Raw genomic sequence first — 13,943 nt, forward strand, 5'->3', positions numbered from 1 at the left:
ATAACCCTTACTTACTTGCTTAGGTCTTTTTCGATAGGAGGATAAATTAAATAAAATTTCCTCTGAATACTAGCCGTTTACTTGAGCGACTTCAACGAAATTTATTGTAAGACATTATCCTGACAGTGTTATGTAACATTGCGAAATCGTACCGCAATCATTTGTGATATAACTATATGTATATCTACTATATAATTACATTTCTCTGATTCTTTCACTTTACGGTATATAAATAAGTAGCAGTAAAGCTAAGCCATTTCCCATTTCCCATTTTCCAGATCTAATTAAAACTTTTCGAACTGTTAGATATCTCAGAGCCCATTACTTGAAATACCGGTCAATCTGTGGGATAAATACACAACCTAAAGAGCTGCTTCTGGCTCGCTTAACACCGTAAATCGGCCAAATTTTAAGATATCTTAATACAAGTGAGAGAAGCTATCATATTAGAGATAAAATTGCTTAATTTTATTAAGGTTTTTTCAAGCCTTTAGTCATAATTTTGCATTTTTTTAAGTAAAAAATATTTTGTTAATTGCTAGATTTATTTCTAAAATTGCACCCATGAAGAAAAAAGGTTGACGGCGTCCATGATTTCAGCAGGCTGACTAACTAAAAAGAAAAAAAAAAATGCATGTTAATCTGTAGTTAGATGGTTGTCGCTGGAATCAAATTTTTGAAACCGTTGTACGGGTTTTCCTCTTTAATGCCACGAATCCTCCAGCTCTCGTATACCACATATTATATAAGGACTGGGTCAGTGTGTGATTAATGTTCATAAAATTTCGTGAAAACAGATTCTCGAGTAAACTTGAGTAATAGCAAAAATTGACAGAATCAGCCCGACCAGAATATAACCAATATTGTGATTTCCGACTTTCCATCTGGCTTTATGATGGTCAAAGTAAATGTTTTAATGAATTGAACTTAAGTGAATATGTTTTTATAACCATAAGGTGGAAGAACGCTGAATATAAAAAAAAAATTATCTAGCCGAAGTTCTAAGCCACGAAAATAAGCATTGGCCACTACTCTCCGGTATTTTTATGCCCTGAACAGGGTATATTAACTTTGTCACGAAGTAACACCCAGAAGTAATCTTCAGAGACCCTATAAAGTATATATATATAAATGATCAGTGTGTCGAGCTGAGTCGATTTACCCATGTCCGTCTGTCTGTCTGTCCGTCTGTATATATACGAACTAGTCCCTCAGTTTTTAAGATATCGTTTTGAAATTTTGCCTACGTCATTTTCTCTTCAAGAAGCTGCTCATTTGTCGGAACGGCCGATATCGGACCACTATAACATACAGCTGCCATACAAACTGAACGATCGGAATCAAATGCTTGTATGGAAAACTTTCACATTTTACAAGATATATTCACGAAAATAGGTATAGATTATTTTCTAAGGCAACAATGTAATTTCCGAAGAAATTGTTCAGATCGACTCACTATAGCATATAGCTGCCATACAAACTGAACACATACTTAGTTACTAACATAAATGCACCTGTGAAGGGTATTTAGCTTCGGTGCAACCGAAGTTAACATTTTTTCTTGTTAATAACAACCTTTCCACGAACAATCTTATTTACATGATTTCTTTTTTTTTGATGTTGAGAATAGGTTTTGTTAGAAGTCGCTAGAAACCCGTATACTGTCTCTGGACAAACTTATATCAATGTACATTATATACAGCCAATGTGATCAAAATCTGGCGTATAGGTTTCCGTGATCATGAAGGCGGTTCCTCCGGAGCGAGACCTGATCATTGCATTGCGATTGGGTTGACCTCTGTGATTATTCCTAATGTAAATAATTCGTGCGTGTAATTTTTGGTCCTCTGCTCAGCTGGTTGATGTCCTCGTTAGAGTGAAGGTTGACATCACCGCTGTCCAAGAAATGCGATGGACGGGACAAGGACTGAGACGAGTAGGTCCTTGTGACATTTACAACAGTGGCCATATAAAGGAGCGCAAATTTGGTGTGGGATTCGTGGTAGGAGAGAGACTCCGTCGCCAAGTACTGTCATAACACTGTCTACAAGAGAAGGACGATGTGACCAAAAATGCCTTCTAAGAGCGCTTGGAGTGCATCTATGCGAGTTGCCACCGCCAATATATCAAAATCGTGCTTGGCGACTTTAACGCCAGGGTGGGCAACAACGAAACATCCCCATATGGATGGAGGCCGATCGACTTCGCCGGGGCCCGAAATATGGTTATCTGTAGTACTTGATTTTAGCATAAGAAAATTCGTCAAGCTGTCTCCGGATCGAAAAACCACCAACCAGACCGATCATATTGTAATAGACGGAAGACACATCTCCAGTGTTTTAGATATGCGTGCACCCTGAGGACCTAACATCGACTCGGACCACTATCTTATTGCAGCCAAGATTCGCACCCGCCTCTGTGCAGCAAAAAACGCACGCCAACAAACGCAAAGAAGGTTCGACGTCGAGAAGCTGCAATCACAACAGACAGCCGAACGATTTTCTACTCAACTTGCACTCCTGCTATCTGAGAGCACTCCTTAACAACTTGGTATAAGGGAACTGTGGGACGGCATTTCAAGCTCCTTGTGTACAGCTGCAACCGAAACCATCGGTTTTCGGAAAATGCAAAAGAACAGCTGGTACGACGAGGAGTGCCGGGCTACAGCGGAGAGAAAACAGACTGCCTACCAGAGAACTGCAACGAGTAATACATTTTTGTTTATACTTAAGTACTGATCCGTTACTCTGTCTGATTCTGTCAGTTCAGTTCATGCACACGAAGCACACTGTTTGTCTTCAAATCAGCGATAGAGAACAACTTTGAATCACTAGCGATCAGCTTATACCTGGGCCCGAATCGCGGCATTCGTGAACGAGTAAAATTGTTCGAAATTTCCAGTTTTCGGATTGCGACACTCGTTATCGAGTACACTCGTTCGAAATTTGACATTCTGTTATTCGATAACGAGTTGTAATTCAAACGAACCTAACGAAATGTCAATCGATTGATAATTTGCAATCGTTAGTTCAAAAGATTTCAAACGTCGTTAGTCTACTCAGAAAAAATCAAATAAAATGTAAGTTAACGTTTATGCTATTGACTATTTTATAAATATAATCCTTTTTTTAGGACAAATGTTAATAAAATCAACATGAGACAAAAAAAATTAATGGCCGAATACATGCTTCGGTATCAAGATGTGGCAAAAAATATGTTGCCGAATTGTGGTCAGGGCAAAGCTGCAGCCAATAAATTGTAGGACTCTTTGGCGGTCCTGCTTAATGCGGCCGGTCCACCAATGAAGGATGCTAAGTCTTGGCGGAAAGTACGTAAATCTCCATGCATTTCTTCTTTTGATAAGTGTCTTAACGAATTTACTAACACAAATGTTATTTTCTATATACACCCCGTTCCTTTTTTTACGCGATTTTCGGTTCTGCCACTAATCGCGTAAAAAAAAAATCGCCTAAAAATGGTTAGTTTTCCAATATTAACTGAATATAAAAAATATCGCGTATAACAAAATATACGCGCAAAAAAATATTCAAAAACAATACAATAAGTTTCAAATTTCAGACATGATTTATTCATTCATAACAAAATAAAAAATACAAAACAAAAACAATATTTATTGAAAAACCCGTTGACTGCTGTTTAATCACTGTCATTAACCGTAGTTTAAATTATTTTTAGCGGCTTATTTTGATGGCCGGCACTGATATCACTAGAATTTGTATCAGAATCAATAGTAAGAACTATGGAATGACGTTCTGATTGACTTAGCGTCTCCGACTGAGTTTGCTCCATAAATTCAGTTAATTTTGTTTGAATGCTTCTTTTTGGACCCAATAAATTCCGATGTAGTTCTTTATATCTTAACATGCAGACACTCAATTCTTTTTGAAAAATTCATGCACGTTCGGCATCAGTATCATTTGCTACAAAATAATTTTCCAATTCTGCTGCAAGTTGAAGACCAAGCAAAAAACGAAAAAAAGCAATCGCGTTAAAGTGAGAAATTCTGCAAAAATAACAGCGTTAAAGTAAAATAGCGTAAAAAGAGGTCGCGTAAAAAAAGGACTGAGTGTACATATACACTTAGGTATTTGCTGATCAAAAGCACAACGTCAAAAAGAAGTTGTCTTTCAACAAAGCGTCGAAGCAGCGAACTGGTGGTGGTCCTTACGAAGAAAAGTACCTAACAACAGCAGAGGAGCAACTGCTTCAGGCTACCGGCATGGACGTTGCGGTAGAAGGCCTGGGAGAAGTAAGAACTTTTGGCAACTCCACCCCTGAAAAAGAGTCTCTCGAAAAGCTTATGGCAGAGCTTTTATACAGTGGCGAAGACGACGTTCCACCGAAGCCCTCTACTAGTCGCATCGCTACGAAGAGGAGCAAACAGGATGCTGCCGATGAAAAGCTGGCCCTCATTAAAGAAAACATGATCGCGTTTGAAAGCTACCAGCAGAGTATAGGCGCAAAACCAAACAAGCTTATAGCTTTGAAGGAGAGGTCGATGGAAATGAAAGAGGACGCTCACAAAGCTTGTATGGAAGTCAAAGCAATAGAACTGCAAATTAACCGAATACAATTAGAAGCCTTAAAAAAAAATAAATAAATATACATACAAATAATAATAAATCCTTTCCTGTTGAAGAACATGTGCTCATTTACTGTTGGTTTTTGCAGCCCACAGAGCGTGCCATCAATACATCCAATAACTGCATGAATAAACATATATTTAAATATGTTAAGTATGCTTCAGCTTTAAAAGCACTACATTTTACTCAAAATAAAAGCGCTAATCTTACCTCCAGGAATTTTGTATTTTTCAACAAACGATTTCGTGCATTCCGAAAGATGTCGGGCACGAATTTAATAAATTGGGGCACAACTTTGTTTCCATTTCGCTGATTACATTTTTTATTATTTTGCAAATAGTGCTTTGACATATTCCTATCAAAAAGTCATTTCCCACCAAGTGCTGGTAGCCAACACTGGCCAAAAGGGACAAAGTCGCTCCCAGTTGAATCATTGGTGCCACTGCGGTTGACAAATGCCCTTCAAATTTGAGTTCAGCCAATAAGTAGTTAAATTCACTTTTAGAGAGTCTGAACCGTTTCCTGAAGCTGTAAATATAAACATATAGGCAATTGAAATTAATTTGTACACAATTCTAACTCCTTACGCTGCCTCCGGCAATGCCAAGGGATTGCTTTTGTCTCGCATGCAGTTCCTTATGACTTGCTGCACGTTTTCTTCCTCACATTCCGAAGACGAATATTAAAAAATTATTGGATGCATCACTTTTGAGAAAAATAATAACATTTCACCTTTATAAAAAAAATATAGCACGGCTTCAACAACTTTCTTTGTTTTGATTTCTTTTGTTTTGATTTCACAATTTGACACTTCGTAAATGCCATTTGTAGAGAGGCCAGGGCTGTTACAGGGAGCTAATTTAGATTCGCTTCGTATCGAGTGCGGCGGTCCGGCTACTCGAAATGTCACGAAAATTGTTTCGATACAATAGCTCGCTCGATGACGAATGCCGCGATTCGGGCCCTGATTTGTTTATGAACGTTCGTATCAGCAGAAAATACCCGAAGTGATGCAGGCTTCAATGATTGAAATGATCGACAGAGTTTGGTTTGTTTATCATCCCCTAAACACTGATTTACTATGTAGTCCACTTTTGTTCTATTTCAAATACATATGTATGTTTCAATATACATGTATGTATGTATGTACATATATATGTACATATGTTATATGTATAATGGAAACTCCATCGAGTACATACATATAACAAATGTATGTACGTTCTCGATGGAATTTCCATTGTTTACGCTTCGAAAATTTGTAACATGCGCACATTTTCAAAGCTGATACATTTTTAACCACACATGATTCAAATCAGTCCAGCAGAAAATTGTTGTTGTTTGCTGTATTCATAGATTTACCCATAGATTTACTCGTAGACTTACTTATAGTTTACCCAAAGTTTCATTTCAATTCAAATAATCGTCGCAACGCTATGAACTGACATGATACGATTGCAACCGAAGCCAGTCTTACCGCTTACACGATCGTGATTGCCGATGAGCAAATTGTTCGTGCTGCATCACGTCAGTTGACGCTGGCGGCTACTCGAATTGATTAACAATGTTGTCTATGCTGAACTGAATTGATTTATTGTGTTTTTGGCACGACTGTTTGTTTAGATTTTATACTCGTTGCAGCTCTCTCTGCTGCCTACCTCGCAACGTTAAGATCGACCACAACACGTGGGAGATGGGATACGAGGTTTCAGACAAGGTGACTTCCTATCGTGCGACTTCTTCAACCTGCTTCTGGAGAAAATAATTCGAGCTGCAGAACTTAATCGACAATTGGTACAATCTTTTATATGAGTGTACAGCTGCTGGCGTATGCCGATGATATTGATATTATCGGGCTCAACACCCGCGTCGTTAGTTCTGCTTTCTCCAGACTGGACAAGGAAGCAAAGCAAATGTGTCTGGCAGTGAACGAGGGTAAAACGAAATATCATCAAACAAACAGTCGTCGCACTCGCGACTTGGCGCTCACGCCACTGTAGACAGTCTTAACTTTGAAGTCGTAGATAATTTCTTCTATCTTGGAACCACTGTAAACACCACCAACAATGTCAGCCTGGAAATCCAACGAAGGATAACTCTTGCCAACAGGTGCTTCTTCGGACTGAGGAGGCAATTGAAAAGTAAAGTCCTCTCTCGACGAACAAAAGACAAACTCTATAAGTCACTCATAATTCCCGTCTTGCTATATGGTGTAGAGGCTTGGACGATGACAGCAACCGATGAATCGACGTTACGAGTTTTCGAGAGAAAGATTCTGCGAAAGATTTATGGTCATTTGCGCATTGGCCACGGCGAATATCGCATTCGATGGAACGATGAGCTGTATGAAATAGTATATGCGGTTGCGGAATTTTAAGAACTTCTAGCTTTTAATTGTCTAGCAATTTGCCTTTTCTATTTTTTCGATTTGTCGGTAAGCAATTAATTATATGAATTTTAAATATTTTCTTTCGTTAACTCACAAAGCAAAAAGCACCCAATTATGATAACTCCACTAAGTTTCAACAGCAAGAAGCAAGAATTCGCGAACGCAATCAGCAACGGCCACCAAAGCATGACCAGAACAAGTAAAGCGATGTCATCGACAGTAGTGGAAGCGCTTAGACGGATGGCGGAACTGACGCCGCAACAGCGACAGTACCTGCTACTTCAACAGGAGTGCCAACCTCTCAATCAACATCACTTGCTGCGCTTGACACATCAGCAGCCGCCACGCCTATAAGAATATGCACTGATACAGGTTTGCCACGCAATATACCGCAGCAGTCCCGGAAATGAGGAAGCGGCAGAAGTAGGGACATTTGCGGCGCGTTCCATGACAGCTGATAACGCGACGGTTTTGGAGCTAAAGGAAAGTACCAAAAATGCGGAATAGAAAAATGCGCAATTGCGCAAGTGTTGTTTGTATTTACCCATGCGGATTAGCATTTTTGCAATTAACTTATTCGCACACATACATTTTTTTATAGTCATTAAGTTAAAGCAAGCATTGCTATTTTTCATTTTGTTGTCGCGTGTGTTTCCGTACAACATAAGTCGTCTAGCGCTACGCAAATACAAGGTTGTTAAAATACGCACGATCATGCGTACATGTTTATCCGTCGTGTTGTTTTCTTCTTCTTCTTATTCAATCGTAGATACCAAATGTTCAATAGGTACATTACCCTCACCGTGTCGTATGTCAACTACAACCGCCAGTTGGCTTATAGTGCCCATACACGAGCACACAAGTGCGTTCGATCGGTATGAATTCGTTTGCCCATACACGACACACAAATCCATTTTGCGTTCGTTCTTCACAGAGTTAACATGTGCGACAGGCAAGCGGAACATTTCTTGGAATTTATTTCTAATGTAGCATTTTTATCTATTTCTTTGTATTTCGTTAATAAGTTATTCCAACTTTTATTTTTCTTACACTTTGTATGAGCGCTTAGGCAAAAAGCGAAAACTTTGAAGCGTGATTTCTCGGTTTTTCATTTTTACGATTATTCTTAATTGGCGGGCAGGATAGAAAAAAAAACTAAATCGTATGGAATTATTATCATTGACATAAAATTATCTTATATTTAAACTAAAAAAAAATATTAAGAAAAGTCAAGTTTTAATTGTATATTTTTAAATAGCATAAAATAAAATTCTTTTGAAAAGCCACTACTTATTCAATTTTTAATAAAATTTTAAATTTTACACTTTTTTTTTGAAATTTTCTTAGTTTAACTAGAAGATAAATTAATAAAAAATATGAATCTCTTTGAATTTTTTGTTTCCGATAGAAATTGCGACCTGCATCCTGCCCGCCGTCCGAAAAATGTACATGCGAGATGCATCGGGTAATTGCTTCCCAAAGGCAGAATATCAAAGATTTCGTATCCAAAAAATTTGTGAAAGATGTTCAAATATAGAACTATAAAGCCTAGAAATTTCGCTTGAATCAATTATTTCTTTCCCTCCCAAAAAAATCCTTAAAAAAATCGATTTTTTGCAGCCTCGAAAGCAGGCTCTCCCATTAACTCTTGGCATTATCCGCGATCTTCACTGTTCGGCGACACGAGAGAAATGAGATTTTGTGCGCCGACAACGCCATACACGATAAACATGTTCGCGCACCGATCGTAAAAAATCAAACATTTTCGCGAACATGGATCGGTACGCGAACAAGCCCATACACGATAAACCGCAAGCGCACACATACCGATCGAACGCACTTGTGTGCTCGTGTATGGGCGCTTTTAACCGTGTAAACAAGGCAACGTTTATGCAAACATATCTAATAGAGTGATCGATTTGGACGAAAACATATAGCATATATATACATATGTACACATATTTAGGTATGGGAGTGTAATAAATGTTACACAAAGTCAAAAGTGGAAAATTAAATATTTGTAATAAAAGTGGAATTTCGAACTTTACTTTACTTTAAGAGCATGGTCAAAGAAGATGGTTTGTGTTCCCCAGCTGAATGAGTTACATCACTTTATAATTGTAAGGTAAAATTTTGTGAGATAAGCGTAAGTAAATCTTGCAAACGAGCACCTTAACCCTTTCGGGACGGAGTTTTATTTGAAAACCGGAAATAGTCTCAACAAAAATTTCTGCTCATACTGAAAGATTGGGCTAAAAAATTATGTCCTGCATACTCAGAAATCCTAAAATCGTACTTTTATCCTGGGACATATTATCCCAATAAACATTTACTGTGGGATATAAAATCCCAATAAGAGTTTTTGACGACTATTGTAAATTTGAGAAATAAATAAAATCTTAGAAAAATAGCTATATTGTAATGAAATTTCATATTTATTTGAGTTATTATTAAGATAATTTTAATATAATGTGATGTAACTATTAATTTAATTTGTGGAAGGGTCCAAAACATTTGTAGCACAACGCGTTGTTACAGCCAGAACAGATCATTTTAGTTCGCTTTTCGATTCCAAGTGAAGTGCAGCGGACGCAGCGGCAACGCTTCTCCTGCTCCACTAGCAAGTGATATCCAACGTTAAGGCTATCAGTTTTTGTGCGTTTAGGAGTTCTTCCTCCCTGTCGACGAGGCATCGTCTCACGACTTTTATTTCCTTCGAAAATCATTGCTTCAGCAAGGGGCACAAGAAAGTCTTTTAGTGATAACTTTTGCTTCTTATGTTCAGTATAAACATTCCATGAATTTGTGACGCTAACCATTAGTAGCTTGAAAAAAACCTTTTTCCACCACTTTTGAGATTTGCGATTGAAATCATAAACGGTTGTCTTTTGGTCGGCCAAGTCGACCCCACCCATAATTTTGTTATAGTCACTGATACATTTAGGGCATTTAATTTTCTTCTTCGATCCGTCTTTTTGCTTCCTCTCAACGTCTACAGGCGATGGCTCATGACAATTCGAAGCTAAGAGGACTTCTTTTGATTCCATCCATCGGGCTGCCAAAATGCCACCAGAGGTGATTTGAAGCTGACTTTCTCCTCTTGCCAACTTTCCGACAAATTTAGGTGTATTCTTTCTGTTTTGCATGTATGTCCCAAGTGCGGGATATGGGATAGTTTCTAACAGTTTAATTGAGGTAAAAAAGCGGTCAAAGGCTAAACACCTTACTTCTCACGAATTGAAGAAACCAATTTCAAAACGACTTTTACTCCAAGAGTGGTAGGTACAGACTGTACAGCGTTTGCTTCCTTACCAGTATAAAGATTAAGATCGTAAGCGTATCCTGTCTTTGAGTCACATCGCATCCAAATTTTGATTCCGCGCTTTATTGGTTTCATTGGCATATATTGCTTCATACTTGATCTACCTTTGAATTTTACCATGCACTCGTCAATAGACTGAAATGAACTTTCACTTCGAGCAGCTGCAAATGTTTGTTTCAGACATTGCACAACATCGGAGATATAATAATCTCTGTAACTGTCGGCGGGCTTACTGCAGTCATTGAAATATAACTTCGATGACAATAATAAATAGCGATCTCGTGATAAACACCTTTTCATAACTGAATTTCCCATCGATGGATTTTTGCTCCAATAGTCCTTCAGAGATGGCAACTTATTATAATGCATAATCAATGAAACGCCCAGAAATACCAAAATTTCATTAGCATCGGTTAAATTTCGCTTTGACTGAGCCCGATGATTCATAGCTGTCAGACGCTGATTAGTACATTCAGCAATTCGAATGCACAAACTGTAAGGAAATATCGTGGAAAACACTTTGAACTCGGTGCAAAACACTTTTTTATGCAAACAAATGCAAATTTTGTTGATCACGCCTTTATTTCGACCGATTTCAGCAAATTAGTGAAGACAACTGTCACTTTGTCATGTGGCGTCTATGCGCTGAAATTTACCGCTATCTTTCTGTTTACAATTAAAAATATACACTTAAATCTGTTTGTGGTACTAATTATACCTGAGCAGGATTAGTAACACCCAGAAGGAAGGGTGGGAGACCCTATAAAGTATACATATATGTATATATGTAAATGATCAGTATGTCGAGCTGAGTCGATTTAGCCATGTCCGTCTGTCTGTCCGTCTGTCTGTATATATACGAACTAGTCCCTCAGTTTTTAAGATATCGCTTTGAAATTTTTCAAACGTCATTTTCTCTTCAAGCAGCTGCTCATTTGTCGGAACTGCCGATATCGAACCACTATAAAATATAGCTGCCATACGAACTGAACGATCGGAATCAAGTTCTTATGTATATGGAAAACTTTTACATTTAACAAGATATATTCACGAAATTTGGTATAGATTATTTTCTAAGGCAACAATGTAGTTTCCGAAGAAATTGTTCAGATCGACTCACTATAGCATATAGCTGCCATACAAACTGAACACATAGTTACTAACATAAATGCACCTGTGAAGGGTATTTAGCTTCGGTGCATCCGAAGTTAACGTTTTTTCTTGTTCTTAATTTATATTGAATTCACTTCTAATAAGATTTCTTACTCCTGACAGGCAACACTTTTGCGCAGATGTAAATTTAGAAGACGCCATTTTTAAAACCTAAATCGCCATTAAATTTTACATAATTTTTGTTGTGTTATAATGTTTCTTGTGTCAAAAAGCCTTAATTGGGGCAATATCTTCTCTGATATTTCATGATGTGGTTAAGCGCTGAATATAAATGGAATTGGTTTCGACAGTGTTCTAAGATCTAAAATCTCGGATAATAAGATACATATATGTAGTAAGGAGGCTAAGTGAGTCTATGATCTATATTATAATTTAATAAGAAACCAAACATGATTGCAATCATTACATCCTTTCACCAAATAATGAATGTTTCTTACTTGTTTAATATAAAGTTTTAAAAATCTAAAAATTTGGCTGCGGCTTTGATTTACAAAATTTGCGAAGTATTGTGTATTATTAGCAGTAGCATCTATGGTCAATGTGCCAATTATAATTGCCTTGAAAGCCATTTTCTTGACAGCTCACAAAAAATTGCGACTAATACAGCAAATTTACGGCACTGTCCGCATGACATAGTTATGCATGCAATTTATGCTCTGCTTTGAATTTTGGGTGATTGCTGTACACTTGCAGGATATTTGGCTTTTATTTCTTCGGTTTTTGCTTTGTGGCGATATTTTTAAGGCAGACTGGATAACATCGACAAATCGTGAAAATTCGGCCGTCTCCGACTTTAATACAATTTGAAACTTGAGAGAGAAAAAACTAACAGTTTTTCTCTAACTTCCATCGCGTTGTTGCACAATTTCGATTTCTTTGGCGCCGCGATCTGAAGGTACCGTTGGAAAGAGGAAGTCCTTCTGATTAAAAGATATTTTTTACCGCAAACGCTTAGTGTACGAGATATTCGACATTAAAGTTCGAAAATTCCTAAAATTCAAACATTTCAACTAGCTATATCACTACATTTAACACATTTTATGCACATGTTTCACTTCAAATTCATTTAATTAAACTGTAAACATTTAAACAAATTCACAATATACGCTTGCTGCAGGTCTTATAAGTAAGAAATGTATATTTTAAAAATTAGTGAGGATCATTTATGTGCTAATCAGCCCTATTCTGAAAAAACCTCTCAACTGAGTTGAGAGGAAACATTTGAGAGATTTCTTGTGAGGCATATTTTGTGAGGCTATTCTTGCTCAAACCTCATAGGAAAAAAGCTCAAACAGCCTTTTTAAGAAAAATAAGCAAACAAAAAAGTATACAACAATGGATAATCAGCATATGTAAGTAATTTTGCAAATTTTAAATACATATACATATATATATATACAATCAGCCCTGTCGTAGAATCCGACTTGGAATTGGTTTTTGCCGGAAATGAAAACCGATATCGGTTTCATTTGGTGTCGCGAAATTCTATCGGAATAAGCTTTTTTCGAACATGAGCAAACCCGATATTCGAATCAGCTGTTCCATTGATGTATTAAATTAAATTTACGCTTATTTGTAAACAAAAAGAACGATAGGCCTTTTAAAAAGTCGCTTTCGATGCTTACAAGGTACATTGCAATATAACCCACAAAAGGTGGTTAAAATTGTCAATGTTTGTTGCGCACTGCACAACATCTGTCGGTGCTATAACATTGAATGCCCCAATATAGAAACTATCACCGTTTCCACAGAAGTTTACGAGGAAAATTGTGAAGTTTTATCACATCGCTTGATATTAAATATTCTTCCTCGAGACCAAATGATAGTTCCGAAACCCCTCCAACACTCTGAGCCATTCCACAAATGCGTACAATGGTTTCCTCCGTTTGGTTCAATGTATACTTAGAAAATGGTCCTCCACCAGTGGCTCGGGCTTCGATTTTATTCTGCGCCAACTTCTTTTTCACTTCGCTTTTCCAGTCCGTCCATATCTAAAAATAGGAGAAAAGAATTAGAAAATGGAATAGGATTTCCACCAGCATGAGTATGAAAGCATTGTTGATTACCTTCTTCCAACCGTTCACATCCTTTATTGGCGGGCCTGCGCTGTTAAGCGACTCTGCTAATTGTTGCCAAAGGGAGTCCACAAGCGCCTTTTCTCGTTTGGTAAACCCTCTGGCGATGTCGGGATACTTCTCCATAAACTGCAACAGTACATCATTTTGTCCTCTATTTTTATGTTTTCCCCTGGAAATCTTGAAATAGTATCAATGGTATGTTAATATTCAAATGTCAATTACATTTTACACTTTGGACAAAATATATGTATGTACTTACATTTTATAAGAAATAGTAGCGTGTAAATATGGCACATAAAATAAAAACGTTAGCGATGGTCTGACCGTTTTGTTCCCGATAAGAAAACCTACAAACCCGGAATTCGCGACACCTTAAA

At 37.5% G+C, this 13,943-nt stretch overlaps 1 protein-coding gene and 1 pseudogene across 1 annotated transcript; one reads left to right on the top strand and one right to left on the bottom strand.

Annotated features, from left to right (window-relative positions):
• Positions 1–1,710: 1,710 nt before the first annotated feature.
• LOC126751821 (U1 spliceosomal RNA) lies at positions 1,711–1,856 on the top strand (annotated as a pseudogene).
• An 11,368-nt stretch (positions 1,857–13,224) lies between these two features.
• Positions 13,225–13,733, bottom strand: LOC126751559 (uncharacterized). Its single transcript, XM_050461927.1, has 2 exons — positions 13,555–13,733; positions 13,225–13,479 (listed from the first exon to the last, which is right to left on the bottom strand). The coding sequence occupies exons 1-2, from the start codon at positions 13,687–13,689 to the stop codon at positions 13,225–13,227; spliced, it is 390 nt and encodes a 129-aa protein (XP_050317884.1). The 5' UTR covers positions 13,690–13,733.
• Between the last annotated feature and the right edge of the window lie 210 nt (positions 13,734–13,943).

The sequence above is a fragment of the Bactrocera neohumeralis genome, chromosome 2, assembly GCF_024586455.1.
Source record: "Bactrocera neohumeralis isolate Rockhampton chromosome 2, APGP_CSIRO_Bneo_wtdbg2-racon-allhic-juicebox.fasta_v2, whole genome shotgun sequence".
Taxonomy (NCBI): domain Eukaryota; kingdom Metazoa; phylum Arthropoda; class Insecta; order Diptera; family Tephritidae; genus Bactrocera; species Bactrocera neohumeralis.

Bases quoted from the DNA above. Each gene is read 5' to 3' on its own strand.
- LOC126751559 (XM_050461927.1), bottom strand. From the start codon at position 13,689: ATGGAGAAGTATCCCGACATCGCCAGAGGGTTTACCAAACGAGAAAAG. The intron at 13,480-13,554 runs GTAATCAACAAT...TCCTATTTTTAG, and splicing joins ATGTGAACGGTTGGAAGAAG to ATATGGACGGACTGGAAAAG.